At 53.8% G+C, this 21,657-nt stretch overlaps 2 protein-coding genes across 2 annotated transcripts; both read left to right on the forward strand.

Moving 5' to 3' along the window:
- The first annotated feature begins 864 nt into the window (after positions 1 to 864).
- LOC122700728 (translation initiation factor IF-2-like) lies at positions 865 to 13,007 on the forward strand. The gene is made up of 2 exons (XM_043913796.1): positions 865 to 1,047; positions 12,420 to 13,007. The coding sequence occupies exons 1-2, from the start codon at positions 865 to 867 to the stop codon at positions 13,005 to 13,007; spliced, it is 771 nt and encodes a 256-aa protein (XP_043769731.1).
- TLE5 (TLE family member 5, transcriptional modulator) lies at positions 12,706 to 21,343 on the forward strand. The gene is made up of 7 exons (XM_043912035.1): positions 12,706 to 13,035; positions 14,162 to 14,259; positions 16,569 to 16,632; positions 18,107 to 18,151; positions 18,778 to 18,840; positions 20,069 to 20,143; positions 20,233 to 21,343. Exons 1-7 carry the CDS (start codon positions 13,009 to 13,011, stop codon positions 20,452 to 20,454), a joined length of 594 nt encoding a protein of 197 aa, XP_043767970.1. The 5' UTR covers positions 12,706 to 13,008; the 3' UTR covers positions 20,455 to 21,343.
- Positions 21,344 to 21,657: the final 314 nt, after the last annotated feature.

A 21,657-nucleotide genomic window follows, 5' to 3' on the forward strand; every position in this document is an offset into this window, starting at 1 on the left:
TCAATGCTGCTCCACACTCCACAGTTCCCAGGATGGCCCCCCACAGAGAATTATCTAGATCTAAGTGTCCTAGAGGGGGGAAGAGATTCTGCATTAATTATTTGATGGAAAAATAAATTTGATCCCTCCCTCACTTTATACACCAGAATAAATTTCCAATGCTCAGATGGTGTAAACCAGGGTGACCCCCAGCATGTATGAGTCACCTCCCCTCCCTCCCACTAAGGTGTGTATTTAAATGTGAGCAGTGTCTTGGACATCCCTGGTGGCACAGTGGATAAGAATCTGCCTGCCAATGCAGAGGACTTGGGTTTGATCCCTAGTCCAGGAAGATTCCACACACCAGATCAATTAAGCCCACGGGCCACAACCACTGAGCCTGTGTGCTGCAGCTACTGAAGCCCATATATCCTAGAGCCTGTGCTCCGCAACAAGAGAAGCCACTGCAATGAGAGAAGAGGGAGCACGGCAATGAAAACCCAGCATAGCCAATAAAATAAAATAAATATAAAATAATAATAAAAATAAAATAAATGTGTGCATCATCCCAGGACCTCAGAGGTCAGATGGCCATGGGACCCAGTCTCCTGGGGGGCTCATGGAATCCCCTAGTTCAGGGGATCCTCTTGGGGCAGTTCTGCCCCCTGGGGTACACTGGGGAGTAACTGGACATCTGTGGTCATCACGACTGGGGGGCTCCTGGCATTGCCTGGGTGGGGTCAGGGGTGCTGCTCCACACACCATAGTGCCCAGGACAACCCCAGCACCAGTTTCCAAGCGCAGAGGGGTAACCTGGACTAGGTCGTATAGTGTGCAGCGCCGTGTTCAGCACAGAGCCTGGCTCACGGTGGACGCTCCCCAAGTATGTGCAAGCTGATGGCTGCCAGCTCCCAGCTCTGCCTCCGCCCCGGGCGCGGGATCTGGGACACGCTGCCCCCCTGTGGACAGTCTTGGAATCGCAGCCTCGGCGCCCTAGTCACGGGGATGGAGCGCGCGCTGGCAGCCTGGACTGACTTTGAGGAGGGTCTCACGCGGCGCTGCCCACCAGTACTTTCCGTCCGGGATGGAAATATTCAAACTTGGTGTTGCCCGGCATGCTCGTCGCTGTGGCCACTGAGCTCCTGCGATGTGGCCAGGGCAACTGGGGACATGGCGTCTTTCACCCCATTTCCATCAATTTCAGTGTAAAAGTATATAACCATGTAGGATTAGGGGCTCCTGGTGGCTCAGATGGTAAAGAATCCGCCTGCAATGCGGGAGACCTAGGTCTGATCCCTGGGTCAGGAAAATCCCTTGGAGAAGGAAATGGCAACCCACTCCAGTATTCGTGCCTGGGAAATCCCATGGATGGAGGAGCCTGGCAGGCTACAGTCCACGGGGTTGCAAAAAATCAGACACAAGTGAGTGACTTCACTTCACTTTATAGCAGGAGACGCTGTTTCCATCCCTGAGTGGGGCAGATCCTCTGGAGTAGGAAATGGCAACCCGTTCCAGTATTCTTGCCTGGAAAATTCCATGGGCAGAGAAGCCTAGTGGGCTATAGTACACGGGGACACAGAGTAGGGCACGACTGAGCACACACTCAACACTAGGTCTAGTCCATGGGGGCGGTCCTGTGCATTGTCGGGTGTGAACAGTAGTCCTGGCTGGGGGATGGGGATGGAGATTTTTGCCTTTCCTCCAAGTTCCCAGGGGATGCTGGTCTGGGGACCTGTTTGAGATTCATTGCCCTATCCCAGGATCCCCCCAGAACTGCTGACATGGGGTCTGGGTCATTCCCTGTGGGGACTGTCCTGGGCCATGTGGGGTGTGGAGCAGCCTCCCTGGCCTCCTCACACTTGATGCCAGGATCCCCTCAGTTCTTGACAACCACAAATGTCCCCAGACATCACCCAGTGTCCCCTGGGGACAGAATCACCCCCAGATGAAAACCACTGCTTTAGAACATTCCAGACCAGGCTCTCCATAGAATGTCCGACCATGGTGATTGATGACAGCCACCTGCACTTTCCAGTGTGGTGGCCACCAGTCCCCAGTGACTGATGAGGACCTGAGGTGTGGCCTGTGCAACTGAGGGACTCAATTTTAAAATTTCCTTTCAATTAATTTGCATTTAATGCAAAAAGGCTTGGAAGCTCTGTGCTGACCAAGGTGGGCAGTCCAGTTGGTAGAGAAAGGAGCTACTTATCCACTCATCCCTGAGCAGATGGGGTCCCGGCGTGTGTGAGTGTGTGTGTCCGTGCGTGTTGTATGTCTCCACATTTGTGAACTGGTGAACGTCTTTGAATTTATGAACTTTTAAAAGAAATTATTGGGACTTCCCTAGTGGTCCGGTGATTAAGAATCCACCTTCCAAGGCAAGGGACAAGGGATTTGATCCCTGGTTGGGGAACTAAGATCCCTACCCTTTTCCCACATGCCGCCAGGCAACTAAACCCACACAGGGAGCCCACGTGCCACAAGGAAAACCCACTGCATACAAAAGAAAAAAATTACTGTCTATCAAGCGCTCAGTGGAACCATAGGCCTAGCATATACTGTAGTCCATGGAGCTGCAAAGAGTCAGACACGACTTATCGACTGAACAACAACAGGAAAGTTTATGGAGACACATGTGGGACTGAAAACTAGCCAGACTAGAGTTGTAATCTCATCTCTGTCAGTGGATTCCTGGCTGTGTGACCTTAGAGGTGTGTCTTGGTCTCTCTGAGCCTCTGGGTCTCCTTGGTTATAACCATTTCCTCCTGGGATTATTCTGGGGATTAAATTATGTAACTCATTGCCTTAGTCTGCTTGGGGTACTATAGCATAATACCATAGATTGAGTGATTTAAACACTTGAAATTTATTTTCTCACCATTCTGGAGACTGGAAGTCTAAGATCAAGGCGACAGTACAGTCAGAGTCTGGTGATAGCTCCCTTCTTGGATAGCAGATAGACACCTCTCGCTGTATTTTCGCAGCAGGGAGAGAGGGCTCTGGCCTCCTCTTTTTTGGGGGATGAGGCTGGAGCAGTTTGTGGGAGGCTTAGTTCCCCAACCAAAGATTGAACCTGGGCTCTCAGGAATAAAAGCACAGACTCCTAACCACTGGACTGTCAGGGAATTCACCCCTTCTCCTCTTCTTAGAAGGGTACTAATCCCACCATGAGGGCCCCACCTTCAAGGCCTCATCTAACTCTAACCCCTTCCAGAGACCCCACCTCCAAATACTCTCCCACTGAGGGTCAGCGCTTCATCACCGGCTTGTTATGTGGCAGGGAGTGGGCGGACACCATTTATTCCACAGCATTCATGCAAAACACTAAAAGTGTTGCCCACATTCAGTAGCATGTCGGGAAATATTTGCTAGTGGTCTTAGAATGGTGAAGAAAGTGTTAGTCACTCAGTCATGTCTGACTCTTTGCGACTCCATGGACTATAGCCTACCAGGCTCCTCTGTCCATGGGATTTCCCAGGCAAGAATGTGAAGTGGGTTGCCATTCCCTTCTCCAGGGGATCTTTCCAACCCAGGGATCAAAGGCAGGTCTCTTGCATTGCAGGCAAATTCTTTACCATCAGAGCCACCAAGGAAGCCTAGGATGGTGACTGAGGTTGAAATCGTGGCTCTTCCATTCACAGGCTGTGTGCTCCTGGGTCTGTTTCTCAAATTCTCTGGGCCTCACTTTCCTTAGCAGTCAAGTGGGAGTGATTGTCCTGCCCACCTCAAGGGCTCAGAACAGCATTGGGGTTATGCGAGAGCTTGGTAGACCCCCGCCTCTTCCAGTGAAGGGGCCATTGATTTTGTTAAGGGAGGGTGGAGGGCTCTAGGCACCAGGGAGCGAGGACAGCCATACAGGCCCTGTGGGGTCTGCACTACACCCTCAACTGTGACATCGATGGGAAAGCAGAGGCCCAGAGAGGGAGGGAGAGTTGCCCAGAGTCACATAGCCCACCAGCTGCAAAGCAGCTGCTGGCACTTGGCCCTTAGGTGTCTCAGGAGAGGCTGTGGGGCCCTCTGAAGGGCGGGCCAGGTGGGCAGCCACGCCTCCCTGCTCCCCATAATCCCCAAATGTCCCCAGGTGTCCCCAGAGACACACCCATTGGGGGTAGCACCTAATCTCAGCACCTAATTATACCCAGCCCCAGGGAAAGGCTGAGAAAGACCTTTTAAAAGTCTTTAAACACCCCAACAGCTGCTCCCGGACCTGCCAACGCCAGGCTCCCAAGGGTGCAACCAGAAGCTCCAGGGAGAAGGAAAAGCACAAAAACAAAACACACTCATTGTCAAGCTGGGCCCTGGGGGTGCGGTGTCAAGGCCTAGAGGCCTGTGTTCCCAGCCCCTGCCAGGCTGAGTGACCTCCAGATGGGCCACGCTCTCACTGAGCCTTTCTTGTCCCCATTTGCAAAATGAGTTACTAGTAAACAAACGTGTGAAGACTTAGATAGGTTCCCAGCCTGCAGGAGGCCTGGGCCATCCACAGCATCAATACTGTTGTCTGTTTTTCTTTCCCGGGTTTTATGAGTTGTAGCCCGAACATGCTCTCTGCAGGGCTGGACTCAGGAGAGAGGAGTGAGAGGTTTATCTCCTTCAAAAGTTGCATTCGGGACTTCCCTGCTGGTCCAGTGGTTAAGAATCTGCCTGCCAGTGCAGGGGACGCGGGTTCGATCCCTGGTCTGGGAAGATCCCACATGCCACGTGGTGACTAAGTCTGTGTGCCGCAGCTTCTGAGCCCGAGCACTCTAGAGCCGGTGCTCCACTACAAGAGAAACCATCTCAATGAGAAGCCGCAACACCGCAACTAGAGAGTAGCCACAACTTGTTGCAACTAGAGAAAGCCCATGTGCAACAATGAAGACCCAGTGCAGCCAAAAATAAATAAATGTATAAGCCATTTCATTTTTTGTTCTTTTTTGGTCACTTGCACTCTAAAAATCCTAAATGGGGTGAGAGGCTACAGAACTGAGGGAAATGATGTTGACAGCTGAAGAATCTGAAGGAGGAAATGGCAACTGACTTCAGTACTCTTGCCTGGAGAATTTCACGGACAGAGGAGCCTGGCGGGGTTACAGTCCATGTGGTAACAAAGAGTCGGACACGAGCATGCACGCACGCATGAACATTACACTGCAAAGCACGTAAACATGGAAGGAAGGTTGGTCTGACCTCAGAGCCTTTGTACTTGCTGTCCCCTCTGCCTAGAACGCCCTTCCCAAGATCTTCCCATGGACTTAATCCTTTTTGTCAGCTTAAACAGCCATTCTTCAGAGAGGCCTTCCCTGTCAAGTTCCATGGGAACTATATAATAAAGAATAAGGTCATCTGTTTTTTTTTGCCTGATTAATGTCAGTTTATTCCCTACCCTTTTCTCACAGCAAATAGGAGGTATTTGTTAAACAAAGGAAGGTGGGAGAAGGAAAACAGTAGTTCGTAATAATAATCACTCATTTCCTCTTTTAACAGATTTGGAAAAATCATATGAAGTAAATCTGGCCAATCAGAGCATCTATTCACACAATAAACATTGAATTATGGTAATCAGGTGACCCACCCTGGCCAATCAGAGGATTCTATCAGGCCATAAACCTTGAATACCAGATGTCATGTATCAGCCACGAGTGCTAAATGCTTTCTGGGACCTATCTTATTTAATTTTCCCAACAACCCAGTGGATCCTAACAACATGCACCTTCATCATTTATTCTGTATTTACAGTGAGCCAGTCACTGTTCTATGTGCTGGAAGTACAACTATATCTGAGGCAGACAAAAATTTCTTTTTTTGGGAAAGATTGGAACTTTGGATAAGCAGATGCAAATTATTATATATAAGATGGATAAGCAACAAGTCCTACTGCATAGCACAGGAAACTATATTCATATCCTGTGATAAATCATAATGAAAAAGAATATGAAAAAATATATATATGTATAACATTTACCTTTCTGTACAATAGAAATTGGGGCTTCCCAAGTGGTAAAGAACCCACCTGTCAATGCAGGAGATGTAAGAGACACGGGTTCCGTCTCTGGGTTGGGAAGATCCCCTGGAAAAGGAAAAGACAACCCACTGCAGTATCCTTGCCTGGAGAATCCCATGGACAGAGGAGCCTGGTGGGCTACAGTCCATAGGGTTGCAAAGAGTCGGACTGGACTCAAGTGACTTAACAGACAGACACAACAGAAATTATCACAACGTTGAAAATCAAATATAATAGTTACTTTTTTTAAATCCCTCCCTCTGAAAATAACATTCTAGTGGTGCAGAAAACCAACAAATACATACATAAAGACATCATATATCAGATGGTGGTGAGTCATATGCAGTAAAGAAAGCATTGACCTCGGGACTTCCCTGGCAGGCCAGTGGCTAGGACTCCGAGCTTCCACTGCAGGGGGCAAGGGTTTGATGCCTGGTTGGGGAACTAAGATCCCACATGCTGCATGGGGAGGGGTGGGGGAACATTAACCTCATTACTGGATTAGGGAGGATGAAGGACAAGCAGCAGCTGCTCCCAGGGCTGGGAAGAGGGAATCAAGTAAAGTGGGTGATAGGCAAGTACCGAGCTGGATCCAGTTGTGTGTTTGTTTTTTTTTTTTAATGTTTTTTTTTTTTTTTTGTCTGCTCCAGGTCTTGGTTGAGGCACACAGGATCTTTAGTGGTGGCTTGTGGGATCTTCCCTGACCAGGGATCGAACCTAGGACCCCTGCATTGGGAGTGCAGACTCTTAGGCACTGGACCACCAGGGAAGTCCCTGCATCCTGTTTTTATTTAAAATTTTGAAATTTTGTTCATCACGGAAATGTTGTCATTTACTTTTGATTTGTTCAAATATTGCCTTATGCAAATCACAACCACATTGAGATATAACCTCACATCTCCTATAAAGGGTAGATAACACACATATATATGTATAAAAATGTATTTATACATATTTTAAAGGACAATAACAATTATTAGCAAAGATGTGGAGAAACTGGAATCCTTGTACATTGCAACTGGGAATGTAAAATGTTACAGACGCTGTAGAAAATAGTTTGGCGATTCCTCAAAAATTAAACATAAGCTTACCCTCTGACTCAGCAATTCCGTTTCTGGGTATACACCCAAGGGAAATAAAATAATACCTTCATATGGTGGCTCATGCACACTCGGGTCCGACTCTTTGCCACCCCATGGACTGTAGCCCTCCAGGCTCCTCTGTCCAGGGGATTTACAAGGCAAAAATACTGGAGTGGGTTGCCATTCCCTTCTCCAGGGGATCTTCCCAACCCAGGGATTGAACTCAGGTCTCTTGCATTGCAGGCAGATTCTTTACCACTGAGCCACCTGGGAAGCCCTAATCTTATGTGTATTTTACCACAATTTTAAAATTGTACTAAACGTGTTAAAATAGTACGTCTCTTGTTGACTGAGCTCTGGTGCCCTCTTAAATTTTATGCCTGAAGAAAGTGTCTCCCTATATATCCTCTGCCAGCCCTACCAGAATTAAACAGGAAAGTCACAACACAGCCCCACTGAGAAGGTGACATTTAAGTCAAGATTGGAAGGAGACAAAGGAATTAGCCAAAGTGGGATGCGGGGATGAGCTTTTCAGATGGGGCAAACAGTCAGTGTAAAGGCCCTGGGCAGGACCCTGCCTGGCATGTTGGAGGACACTGCGGAGGAGGAGGCCCGTGTGTCTGAAGCAGAGTGAGCAAGAACGAGAGAGGGAGGAGGGGAGGGCAGGGAGGGGACTTGGCAGGTCAAGTGGGGCCTTGTGGGCTGGAGAGAGGTCTTGGCTTTTATCCCGAGGGAGGTGGGAGTCCTGGAGGGCTGTGGGCAGAGGAGGGGCGGGACCTGAGTCAAGTTTTTAAAGCCCGTCTGCTCTGCGAGGGAAAGGATTTTCCTCCTCCTTAATCACTGCTGTAAACCACTCACAACCACGCTAGGCACACAGGAGGTGCGATCAATGTTGACTGAGAGAATGAATGAATAACAGCTCCATTTGGGGAGGGGGGCGACTAGGGCACAGAGCAGTAAAGTTATACTGTCCCGGGGTCACCTAGCCAGGTTACCACAGCCAGGGTCTCAAGCTTAGGCCGGACAGCTGAGGCCCCCGCTCCACCAGGCCTATCACAGGGAGGTCCCCGCGCCTGCCGGCGGCCACCTGTTTCCTCCCCCGCCTCTGATTAATGGCCCCGCAGCCCCATCCATCAAAGGCCAGCCAGCGCCTGGCTCTGCCCTGAGGCCTCGGGGCCCAGCGCTCATTTGTAAGCAGGCCGAAAGGCTGGTCTCAGGCTGTTGGATACACAAGACAGGTCCCCGCCCCAACTTGGCCCCAGATGTGGCCAGAGAACCCTAGGGAAAGGAAAAGAGCTGGGGATGGGTAGGAGCTGAGGGGTGTGGATGACAGCTACTCTGACAGTAAGGTCTTCAAAAGCCCCAGTTCCCCCCTACCCCCACAAATTGATTATATGATGAAGACTATTCCCTCCTGGGCTGCAGCCTTCTGCCCTGCCTTTCCCCCACCCACCGGCATATTTTTTTTTTTTTAACTATTTATTTATTTGGCTGCACCGGGTCTTAGCTGCGGCACAAGGGATCTAGTCCCTGATCAGGGATGGAACCTGGGCCCCCTGCATTGGAAACGTAGACTCTTATTCACTGGGCCACCAGGGAAGTCCCCCTGCTTCTTCTTGACATTTAGAGACCAGCATCTGACCATAAAGTCAGGAAATCCATATTTTCTTCACTCATCTTTTGACTTTGAAAATATTTCAGGCCTACAGAAGTTGTAAGACGATGACAATGAACCCCCATAGATGCTTTCTCTAGGTCAAGACTCACTACTTGATCGAACCTGGGCCCTCTGGATTGGAAGTGTGGAATCTTAGCCTTTGGACCACCAGGGAAGTCCCTAGCATTCTGTTCTTTCTGCCCCCAAAGCTCCTCCAGACAGCGGGCCTGAGCCAGCCTGGGCCTCTCCTGAACCTTAGTTTAGGTATCCCGTCTGGTCTCCTGGCTTTCTGACTTGCCTATATCCATTCCCACTACCGGCAAGCATCTTCTGCCACCTGCCGTGGTGGTCTCTCTCTGCTGTTTTACGTCAGTGCTCCTTAGCTGGGGGCAACTTTGCCCCAGGGAATTTGGGGCTGGGGGGCTCCTGGCATTGAATAGGTGGGGGCCAGGGATGCTGCTCCACACCCCACAGTGCCCAGGACAGCCAACCCCAGAGAATGATCCAGGCCAGAATGTTAAGAGTGGTAACTGACAAACCCTGCTCTAAAGTCTTCCATGGCTCCCAAGTTCCCTCCAGGGACTACCACAACTCCTCAGATCAGAAAGCAGGGTCCTCCATCATCTGGTTAGTCTCCTCTCCAGTTAGTCTCCCTACCACGCTTTGCCTTTATGCTGCACCTAAAAAGGCCTTTTCATACTGTCCATGAGGTTCTTATGAGCGCCAAAGAATTGATGCTTTCGAATTGTATTGTTGGAGAAGACTCTTGAGAGTCCCTTGGACAGCAAGAAGATCAAACCAGTCGATCCTAAAGGAAATCAATCCTGAATACCCATTGGAAAGATTGATGCCGAAGCTGAAGCTCCAATATTTTGGCCACCTGATGCGAAGAGCTGACTCATTGGAAAAGACCCTGATGCTGGGAAAGATTAAGGGCAAAAGGAGAAGAGGGTGACAGAAGTTGAGATGGTTGGATGGCATCACCAACTCAATGGATGAGTTTGAGCAGACTGCAGGAGATAGTGGAGGACAGGGAAGCCTGGCGTGCTGTAGTCCATGGGGTCACGAAGAGTCTGACATTACTTGGCAACCGAACAATGAACAGAGGGCCAGGATCGCATAGACATCAAGGGCCCAGGGACCTGGGCTGACCTCCTGGCACTGCCACCCACCATCTGTGTGACTTTGGCCAAGTCTCTTAACCTCTTGGTGCCTTCATTTCTTCATTCTTAAAATGGGTATAATGGCAGGGTTAAAATGCTAAAACAGAGACTGGTAAAAAATTAAAACAGGTGGGTTGGTTTATTCATAGCCTGGGTCTCAATTCTGGGCTTCTCTACATGCTGAAAGGCCCAGCCCTTACCCCCACTGTACTGAGGTGTCTGACCAGCTCCAAGTCTGGTCTGCTAAAATGGTCACCAAGCACCTGAATACAGGGAACTGCCTGCCTGGATGCAGGTGGTCTCCCGGAGAAAGGCTGTCTGGTCCCCAAGGCAGGTGGAGAGGACTGGCAGCAAGGCTGGTTTCTTGGGCCTGTGACTCGGGCAGCCCTACAGGACTCTGCCTTCAAAGGAAGGCCTGGGACTTCCCTGGTGGTTCAGTGGTTAAGAATCTGCCTTGCAATGCAGGGGACTAGGGTTCAATCCCTGGTTGGGGAACGAAGCCTCTATATGCCTTGGGGCACCCACATGACCAGCCCAATGAATGCAGCCAAATAAACACTTTAAAAAAAAAAGGAAAGGACTTGCACTTAGTTTGATGCTCTGTTGTCACGATCCTAAAATTCCTGATCTTTTCTGAACCAGAGGCCCTGCATGTTCATTTTGCCCAGGGCCACGAAAACTCTGTAGCCCATTCCCATCCAGGATTCCAATACAATTTGTGGGGTACACATATTCCAGGATGGTTAGGAACAATAAACTTTCTATAACTTTTTTTTTTGGCCTTGCCATTCGCTTCCCCAACCATGCCACTTGGTTCCCCAATCAAAGCAGTGGAAGCAACGAGTCCTAACCACTGGACTGCCAGGGTTACTAGCCCAGGAACAGTAAACTTACTAAAAATTTGCAACTTTTCTCTTCCAGCATTGGAATTAAGGGAAACCCCACACCTTCTTAATTCATCTCTGGTCCCACTGGATCCTACCTTACTATTTCATATGTTGATATTTTTTCATGGTGAATTTTTTGGCATTAATTTTTATTTTAAAAAATACGGTGTTAAGGGCTTTCACTGCCATGGCCCAGGTTCAGTCCCTGATCAGAGAACTGAAATCCCACAAGCTCCATGGAATAGCCAGGGAAAAACAAAAAGAACTAAACTAAAAACGGGTGGTGATGCACAGGGAAGCCTGGCGTGCTGCAGTCCATGGGGTCGCAAAGAGTTGGACATGACTGAGCAACTGAACTGAACTGAAAACTAAGGAAAAGAAATAAAAAATATGATCCTGGGAAAGATTGAAGGCAGGAGAAGGGGACGACAGAGGATGAGATGGTTGGATGGCATCAACGACTCGATGGACATGAGTTTGAGCAAGTTCTGGGTACTGGTGATGGACAGGAAAGGCTGATGTGCTGCAGTCCATGGGGTCGCAGAGAATCGGACAGGACTGAGCGACTGAACTGAAAATATATGGTGTTAAAAATGCTGTTTTATCTTCAGGTGCTTTGGGGGCAGAAGGGGCTTCAGTTTTGCTTATTCATCTCCACCTAGTCCTAACCCCTCATCTGCCCAGGAAAGGTGACAAGGGTCCTAACTCCATTTTACAGATGGGAAAATTCAAGGCCCAAAGAAGTCAAACTCATCAACGAGGCAAACTGCACAGCTGATGATGCTGGTGATGGTGATTATTAAAAGCCTGTGTATTTTAACACTTGCACTGGGTTCACCGTGCATTACTTCAATAGCTTCTTCCAGGCCTGAGTCAGGCCCGGCCCCTCCTCTGCCCACAGCCCTCCAGGGCTCCCACTACTCTCAGAGTAAAAGCCCAGGTCCTCCCCACCACCCACCAGGCCCTGTAACATCTGTCCCCCGCTATCACCAGCTACAGAAGCTGTGGGGCTCAATGCAAAACTAAACTGTGAGGACCCCTGTTCAAAAATTATTTAGGAATTTCCAGAGACCACAAGGGCAGATCATTAACCAGAGCACAGCCCTTCTGGGAGCTGGGGCCCTGTATGAATGCTTGTGAAGTTGCTGGCCCTGCCTCCCTGCCCTCGTTTCCTCCCAAGCACTCCACCCCCACCCCGTGCCAGGCCGTGCTGCCTCAGTGCCTTTGTGCTGGCTGTCCCTGCCTCCTTGACTAAACCACTACCCGCATAGCCTGCCAGCTCCTTCTCTCACCTTTGGGTCCTCTTAGAGGCCAAGGAGGCCCTCTGACCTCCCTCCTGGTTTGTTTTCTCCATAGCTGTTACCACTGTCTGACCTGCTAGGGATGCGGTTCATGGGTTTATCTCTGTGTCTCGTGTCATCTCCACCAGGGCCGGGACTTTGTATCCCCTCCCACCCCCACATCCTGGAGCGAGGCCTGGCACACAGTAGGCGCTCCATAAATGTGTGTGGAAGCCATGGCTCCCAGAAGCTCGGTGGTTATCACCACCTCCTTTCTACAGAAGAGGAAATCGAGGCTCAGAAAACATCCCGTGAGCCAAGGTTACAGAGCATGTCCATGGCACGCGTCCGGGTCGCGCCATGACTGCGCCGGCGGTTTCGCTGGGGGCAGCTGGGGCAGCCGGGCCCCCCGGCTCTGACACACGGGGAAACCGAGGCCCAGGAGCGGCCGTCCCGGCCACTCGGCCAGCAGGGGCCGCGGCGCGGCGGGGGCGCGCCGGGCCCAAGGTCACCGCGCCGGCCTGCCCGGGGGAGGCGGATGGGTGGGGATCCGCGGGCCTCCCCGGGCGCGCGCCCCCCCCCCCTCGGCGGCGCGCACGGGGCCCGGGAAGCAGAAGCGGCGGCGGCGGCTGCAGCAGCAGGTGGAGCCGGAGCCTCCGCGCAGCCGAGGCCGCGGCCACTGCCGGCGTCGCCGCCATTAGACAATAGGAGCGGCGGCCGGGCGTGCGGGGAGGCGGGCGGCGGGGAGGGGCGGGGAGGGGCGCCGGGCGCGCAGGAAGCGGGGCCCGGGGCGCGCCGGGGCCGGGCGCGCGGGGAGGGGGCGCAGGAAGCGGGCGAGGCCGGGCGCGGGAGGCGGCGGCGGCGGCGGCCCCGGGAGCTCCCGATCGGCGCCGGGACAAAGGCGCGGCCGCCGGCGCCCCGAGCAGCCCGAGCCGGGGCGCACAGCCGGGGCGCAGCCCGCGCCCCCCGCCGCGACTGACATGATGTTTCCACAAAGCAGGCATTCGGTAAGCGGGGCCCGCCGGCCCGGCGCCCACCCCATCCGGGCCCGGCACCCCCCAGTTCCTGGCCGGGCCATCCCCCCAGCTCTGGGCCCTGCGTCCCCCCAGGTTCCGGTCCAGTCCCCCCAGTTCCCAGCCGAACCATTCCCTCCCCCAGGTTCGGGCCCTGCCCCCCCCCCCACAGGGCCAAACTCAGCCCCCCTCTCTAGGTCCAAGCCCTGCGCCCCCAACTCCAGATCCCAGCCGGGCTACCCCCACCCCCAGCTCCCAGCTCGGCATCTCCCCCCCAACTCCTGGGCCCAGTCCCCTCTAGCTCTGGGCCCAGCGCTACTCCCCACCCCCGCCGCCAGCTCCCGGACTCCTTCCCATCCCCCGTAGCTCCCGGCCCCCCTCCCGGCTTCCGGGACCAGAGCACCCCCCCTTGGTTCCAAGCCAGGTCCCCTCCAGCTCCCAGCTTAGATCCCCCCACCCCGCGCCAGCCCGGGCCCTGGGCACCCCCCCAAGCCAGGCTGGGCCTCGGCGGCCTTGGCCTCAGGCCTAGGGCGCCCCGGAAGCCCCACCAGGCACCTCTAAGGCTGGGGGTGCTTTCGGGGTCCGGGAGTCGGGGGAGACCCGAGGCGCACCCCTCCCGGAAGAGCGCGGCCCAGAGGAAGGGTGCTCAGAATCAGGGGTGCCCCCCCCCGGAAATTTCAGGCGGTGAGAGAGGCCCCTCCCCCAAGGGGACTAGGCTAGGAAACCTCATTCCCCCCCAACTTGGGGGGGTCTCTCTAGGACGCGTTCTCCTCCCCCCAGAGGCAACTGGGCGCTCAGAGTGCACCCCCTCCCGGCGCTTTGGAGGCGCGGTAGAGGGCGCACCCTGCCCCCACCAAGGGCGGGCCTTCAGACGCACCCCCACAGCCGGGGTGGCGGGGGACGAGCGACTCCGGGCGCACCCACCCCCCTTGGAGAGGCGGGGGCAGGAAGCGAGGGCGGGGGCCGCGCCAGGAGCTGTAAACACGGGCCCGGGAAGTGGGGCAGGGGTGGGGGGGGCGCTGCAGCTGCGCCTGCCGCCGCCTTGGGGCCTCCTTGGTGGGGGAGAGGTGGATGTCTGCCCTGTGGGGTCCTGACCCGGGCCGCCGCCCCCTCCGCACAGGGCTCGTCGCACCTCCCCCAGCAACTCAAATTCACTACTTCGGACTCCTGCGATCGCATCAAAGATGAGTTTCAACTGCTGCAGGCTCAGTACCACAGGTGAGCTGGGGGCTGGGAGCTGGGAGAAGGTGGAGCCCCTTGCTCTGATGGAGCCCCTTGCCCCAGACTGAGGCGTGGAGCGGAGATTGTGGCCTCTGCTTTATATACAGACTCCAAAAAATAGAGACCTTGAAGGTCTTAGGTGGCGGGCACTGTCTTTACCACTTCAGGGATATGACATTCATTTATTTAGTCTTTAAGACAGTCCCATTTTGTAGATGAGAAATCTGAGGCATCAAAAATGTCAATAATTTGCCCAGACTCAGTTATCTGGCTTTAGGGCTCCTCTCCCCACCCCCACACCAATGGATAAAAGACTCCCCCAGCATCTGGAATTGGTGATTGATTCTCCACCTCCCCAAAGCCCTCCACCCACGCACCCCCAAATCTGTAGCCTGTTATCTCTCTGCCTGGTTTTGGAGAGAGAGTTCCTGTCACCCAGCAGGAAGGTGATTCTCCCTCCAGAATTGAATCTGACATTGCTAAAGGGTTTTGCCATGTGCCTGATCTAAAGAGAAAGGAACTATTTTTATTTTCATTTTGCACTTGAAAAAACTTAAGCCCAGAGATTTTCTGAGGTTGCACAGCAACAAAGTAGCAAGATTTATACCCTATCTCTGGGTTGAAGAAAGCAGATCCTCAAGGCTCTGCTACAGAGGGGGGCTTTGCCTGGGAATCAGAGGAGGAATTTATATATCACTGGGGTTTTGGGCCCTCCCTGGACCTGTTTACCCACACAGAAGTATTTTTTGAAGGATCCTGGGATTTCTCCAAGAAGAAATTGGAAAGAGTGATATATTTGTTCTTTAGGGGGTACTGCCCATTCTCCCCATTTGCTGAAGAGTGAACATCCATCCTTTTGTTTCGTCTTCCCTGCTGTCCTATCATTGTGCCCATTTCAAAGATGAGGAATCAGAGGCATAGATGATTGAAGGGCAGGCCTAGGGACTTTGTTCTGATCCTGTGATATGGAGGGTTTAGGGGCTTCGCGCAACAGATCTGGCCTTTCTGAGTCTCTCCAGGGGGTCCCCTCTCCCTGCCTGGCCCAAGCCCACATCACAGTGACCACTGGAGCCGATCCAATTCTAGAGATGGTGCCAGAGCTCTGTGTGACCTCAGATAGGTCACACCCCCTCTCTGAGCTTCAGTCTCCGTTCGCTGGGCTTGGGCTTCCTGCTGCACACTGAGGGCTTCTACCGTGTTGGGGCTGTCACAGTATCTACCAGTCCCTCAGCAAAGGCCAGAAATGCCGAATTTGGAATGAAATTGCCTGAGTTTATTTTTAATGGTGGTCACACATGGACATTTTTAAAGAGAATCAGGCTAAGTGTGGCTCACCTGTAAAGCCAGGTATACAAGTCGTGGTCAGTCTGGCGGAACGAAATTTTAAGTCTCCTGGGGTGACCACAAGATCAATGAAGTATTTATTGGGTACTTACTGTATGCCAGCATGAAGAACGTTTCTGGTCTTAATTCATCTTGTCCTCACCACCCCACCCTGGGAGGCTGGAGCTCAGCAGACTCAGCGACCAAGACCCAGAGAGGTAGAGGCGTTTGCCCAGAGTCACACAGCATCAGAGTGGCGGGGCTGAACTTTGGACCCAGTCTATCTAGCTTGCGTTTGTGCCCTCACCTTTCTACCTGTCACCCTGACACCCCCTTGGGGGCTTTTGAGAAATGTCCAAAGCTCATCCTTGCTGGGGCAACCCAAGAGAGGAGGGAGGTCACCAACTCTATTACCCAGTGATGGAAGTTTATACCCCTCCCCCCAGCCAGGGAAATCAGAGGTCACAAGAGGGGCTGGGTGCCTTTGAAGATTCCTAAGTGCATTCAGTCCAGAGCCCTACCAGTGGGCTCCGGGCCCTTGCAACCTCTCAACAAAGTCTGTCTATTCCTTCTTTGCTGGAGAGTTTTGCCCAGTGGGTGGGAGTATGACCTTTGAAGCCAGCTTCCTGGCTGTGTGACCTTGAGCCTGTTCACTCAACCTCTCTGAGCATCCATTGCATCATCTTTATAAAGGAGACTGACGTTAACAGCCCTGACCCCGTTGGATTTCACGATAGGAAAAAGTTTTCTTTGAATCCCTGTCTGACCTACAGTCAGGGTATTTACTCTGACTTCTGTTTTTATTATTTTCATTGTTTTCGCCCCACTTCTTCAAGATGGGTTTCATCATCCCCAGTTTCCAGCTAATGCACCTGAGGCTCCCCTTCCCCCCCTTCTTTCTGACCCTCACCAAAGTTTGGGGTTCCCTTGCACAATGGGGGGGACCTCATCCCAGCCCCGGCCCTCCCCCTCTTCTTCTTCAGTCTGAAACTCGAATGTGACAAGCTGGCCAGCGAGAAGTCAGAAATGCAGCGTCATTACGTGATGGTAAGCCAGCCCAGGGGTCCGGTGGGCAGGGCCAGAGGACCCCAGGTCCCCCTCCAGCACTGGCAGCTGCTGTCTCAACCCTAGCCATCTCCTCTGGGATGTGCGAGGAGTCAGGGTCTGCTCTCCGTTCAGCCAGCCCCTGGCCGGGCTGAGTTCATCTTGTTGGCCTGGCTGCCGGCCCGGGCAGTGGCCGAGGTGCCAAACCACCGGGTTGCAGCCTGGGCCTGCCAGGTCCCTGGCTGTCCTTGGCAGCGGAGGAGCCGGTGGCTGTGAAAGCCAGGAACTGGGGTGGGGGGGGATGTTGTTGATCCCTCCCCTCCCCACCCCCACTGTCTGAGCATCCCAGGCTTAACCCCTCCTAGTCCAAGCTTGGGAGGAGGACTCCTGAAGGGCCCCCTCCCCAGGCAGGAGGCTGACACTCTTTTGAGGTGGGTGGGTGGGAGGGAGGGAGGGGGCGGCACTGCCTTCTTGGGCCTGACGTTGGAGACCCTGCCCCTGCACACTGCTGGAATCACTTGCTTTGCTTCCTATGCACCAAGTGGTGATTTCTGCATTAAAACCCCTGCCTCAGTCCAGCCCAGAGCCCACTTCCCCCGGGCCATGGGGGAGGCAGAGCTGGACAAGGAACCTCTGGACTCAGAGGGATGGGGCTGGGGGACTCCAGAAGGGTGTGCTCCCGTTGGAGAAAGGCTGCACGGAGAAGGAAGCATTGCAGCTGGGGTCCTGGTGACTGGATAGGAGCCAGCGGGGCAGAGAGGGGAGGCCGCACAAACCTGGCTTTCTCCCCCCATCTTCCTTGGGGGGTGATGGGGAGTCATAGGAGGGTTTAGAGCAGGGGAGGGGCAGGGTCACATGTGGGGCGTGAGGAGAGGGAGCCGCTGGCCCCAGAGGCAGACCCAACAGGATTTGTTTATCCTTGATTATTTATACCCAGGAAGACAAACTTCCCTGGAGTCCGGGGCCACCCGCAGACAAGACACATAAAGATGAAAGATTAGGAGCCTTGGAGTGTGTGTGTGTGTGTGTGTGTGTGTGTGTGTGTGTGTGTGTGTGTGTGTGTGTGTGTGTGTGTGTGTGTGTGTGTGTGTGTGTGTGTGTGTGTGTGTGTGTGTGTGTGTGTGTGTGTGTGTGTGTGTGTGTGTGTGTGTGTGTGTGTGTGTGTGTGTGTGTGTGTGTGTGTGTGTGTGTGTGTGTGTGTGTGTGTGTGTGTGTGTAGGGGGTGAGGTCATTATTCCAGAAATGGGGCACTCAGGTCCCCACTGGTGTCCCTAGCATCCTCACCAGGCACCTGGGCCCCAGCTCCAGGTGTGGGTGTCTCCCCGCTTCCGCCTCCATCTCTCTCGCCTGCCCTCCCCTCCCCCTACCTCTCCCTTTCTCCCCCTCTTTGTCTCTCTCTGTCACTTTCCCCTGTGTCTTTTGTCTCTGGAGCCCCACATCCTTCACCCGCCCCCATTTCTGTCTCCCCCCCATACAGTACTACGAGATGTCCTATGGCTTGAACATCGAGATGCACAAGCAGGTATGCCCCCTTCCCCCCTCCTCCGCCCCACACCCCCTGCCCAGGCAGGTAGGAACCCGCCATCCCTTGGCTGAGCACCAAGTCTGCCTTGGTATCCTGTTACCTCCAGAGCCCCCCCACTTCTGTTCTTTCTCAGGCCTCCCTGGGAGGTTTTTCTCCCTGAGGGGGAGGGCAGAGGCTTTCCCAGGACCTGCCACCCCCACCCCATTGTGTCTCTTTTGTGACAGCCCTGGGAGAGGGGGGTAATGTGACGTGCCAACCCACCCTCCAAACCCTATCTCAGGTGTGTTATAGAATTCTGATGCCAGCTGCCCCCATCTCTTCCTCCCTCCCTCCCACAGAATGCTCACTACCTACAAGGCATCGGGCATCTTTCCAGGGCCACCCAGACTCCAAGCCACTGAGCCTGGATTTCCCTCTGTCCTGGGCTCTTAGCTACCCTCAGAGGCTCAGCCCCAGGGGCCACTTTTGCTGCTGAGCAGGTGCCCATGGGCCTGATGAGTTGATATGACCCTGGGCCGAGCCGGCCTCCTCTTGGATTAGACAGAACCACTGGGCCTCCCAGGGCTGGTCCGTACCTGCCCTGGCAGGCTGCTGCCCAGGGCTGAAGTGTCTGTGTGTTCCAGGCTGAAATCGTCAAGAGGCTAAATGGGATATGTGCCCAGGTCCTGCCCTACCTGTCCCAAGAGGTGAGCGGAGCCCCGGGGGTGGGGGGGCGGGGGGGGGTGTCTGCTGGGAGGAGATAGACCCTGAACTTCCCTCAGCCCCGCCCCTCTGTAGCCATCTGCGTGCCCCAGGGCATATGCCTGCCTTCTCTGGACCTCCCAGCCCTCAGCCAGTCTGTGCAGGAGAAACCCCAGGGGTGAAGGGAGGGACCTCACCCAGCTGTGGAATTCCCAGCCGTGTGAGTCATTGCACTGTAAAAATGTCAGCTACAATGCCAAACACTGCACCAAGAATTTTGTTTCTGCCTTTCACCTTCCTGAGATTCATCTGCCTGGTCCTGCCGGCCGTCGGGGGTACAGGAAGGCACTCCGCACACAGAGGCAGACATACAAACAGACACAGATGCAACAGACATACACACAGATGCAACACATAGACATACCGCACATGGACACACAAATGGACTACGTACCCAACTCTTCCTCTTCTGTTTCCTGGGATTCTCAGTGTGAAACCCACTGTATGCGCACACACACACGTCTGGGTCACGTAAGGCCCCTCTGCTCTCTGCCAGATTTACTGCTGATAATTCATCATTTTCTTTTTAAACTCTGCTGGTACCTTGGGGTCCCACAGGGGATGCCCAGGGACAATTCCAGGAGGACACCATGGAAGCCCCAGAGAAGGGGGTTCTTAGGACCTTGAAGATCTAGCTTTATGGTTTCCTTTCATAGCAGGGGCTCCCTGGTAGCCAAGGCACAAAAGGAACTTGGCAGATTTTAGCATCTGATAGCCAGAGAGACAAATTTTCAGGGAAAGCTGGGGAATTGCCCCGAACCTCGACTTAGACCCAGTCCTGCCAGAATTCACTGGGCCTTCCCAGGCTGTGGAGGAAGAGGAACTTGGGTTAGCAGACCTCAGATCTCTTCCATTAGCAGTCCTGGTCTGAGCTCTTAGAAGCTTTGACTTCTTTGCGTGCGGCATTGGTCATAGTCCACAGTTTCCTAAGATTCTGGTACCAAGCCCTTTGTGCGTCTCTATGTATCCCATTTTCCAGATGAAGAGACTGAGGCTTGGTGAATCCACTGGGGAGAGGGGAGTTTCCCGAGGGGAGAGATGGGAAATCATGGAGAGGGAGGGCTCTAACAGTGAAGATGGGAGTGGGGCTTCTTCTGGGCTCCATGCCACAAATCCTAGCAAGATGGGGTGAATCATCTGACACCTCTCCACCCCCCACCCCCTACTTTCCAGCACCAGCAGCAGGTCTTGGGAGCCATCGAGAGGGCTAAGCAGGTCACTGCTCCTGAGCTGAACTCCATCATCCGAGTATGTCTTGTCTGAGGTCTTGGCGGGGGGGATAGGGGAGGGACAGGTGGGCTCAAGGGGGCTAACGCTCCCCTGTTTGTGTACTGCAGCAGCAGCTCCAAGCCCACCAGCTGTCTCAGCTGCAGGCTCTGGCCCTGCCCCTGACCCCCCTGCCTGTGGGGCTGCAGCCCCCTTCTCTGCCGGCGGTCAGCGCGGGCACCGGCCTCCTCTCTCTGTCGGCGCTGGGCTCCCAGGCCCACCTCTCCAAGGAAGACAAAAACGGGCATGACGGTGACACCCACCAGGAGGATGACGGCGAGAAGTCGGATTAGTGGGCGGCTGGGATGGGGAGGGTGGGGGGTGGGACAGAGGGGAGACAGACACTGAGAGAGGAAGGTTCAGCACGCGAGACACAGTAATAGCTTGGGATTGGCCAAACTCCGGTAGTATTTATGGTAGCTGCCTGCTGGGGCTGTCGCCCTGCTTCTGTGCCCTACCCTGGCTCGGCTCCTACCCCCAATTCCTGGCCTCCCTCCTCCTCCCCTGTAGCTTGAATGGGTCAGTACCCACTCATACCACAGATGAGGCAAGCTAAGGCCTGGAGATGCAGGTGGGAGGCCAGGTCCTAAGGGAGCAAAACCTCGAGAGGTCCAACACCCCCTGTATTTCCCTGATTCACACACATGTAACTGACAGTCTGCCCGCCAGGGGGGACCCCCACCTCGGGGGACACCCAGCCTCCCATCCTGGCACTGCATGCAAACACAATGCTAGCTGCCCCTCCCCACCCTGGGCACCCTGCGTCTCTCCCTCCCACCCACTCACCCTCCATGAGTTCCTGATGCCTGCACCCACAAAAGAGAGGGGCCACTGACAGCAATCTTAGCCCCAGGGGAACAGAGTGGGGCCAGCAACTCAGAATTCCCTTTCTCCCCTTCCCGAATAAAGATGAGGGTACTCAAGTTGTCTTGGTTTTTATTTCCCCCCCTCCCTTTTCCAGTATACTAGCTTGTCTTTTAAGAAAAGGGATATTAAAAAAAGGAAAAAGACAGAAAAATGGAAAAAAAAAAAAAAGCAACACCCACACCTGTGTCTGTATATAGCCTTTTAGACTGTCAGCTTTTGTTGTGTTCAGTCGTTTGATCTCTACGGAGAGAAGTGAAAATGCTGTATCGAGGGTGGGCTTAGCTGTGCCTTTCAAATAAAGACGTGAGAAGGTTGGTTGCTGTGTTTCTGCCTCTGTGTTGTGGGCTGCCCCGCGGTGACCCCCTTCCCAGGGCAGGAGGGGGCCTCCTTCAAGCCTGAGCCCCCATCCTCTCTTATGGGACTGCATATGAAAAGTCCTACCCGAGTCCAGCTTGTAAATATAATTTAGTTCCTGAACTCACTGCCTCGCCCAGAGAGGGTCAGATGGAGGCTGGAGGTCACACAGCAAAGCCTAGGTGTTTGAGGTCTGGTCAGCTGTTTTGACAGGCAAAAGGACTCAAAAGCTAAGGGGTCACTGGGCATAAGTGGTGGGACTGGTTTCTGAGCCT

This window comes from Cervus elaphus, chromosome 9 (genome assembly GCF_910594005.1).
Source record: "Cervus elaphus chromosome 9, mCerEla1.1, whole genome shotgun sequence".
Taxonomy (NCBI): Eukaryota; Metazoa; Chordata; class Mammalia; order Artiodactyla; family Cervidae; genus Cervus; species Cervus elaphus.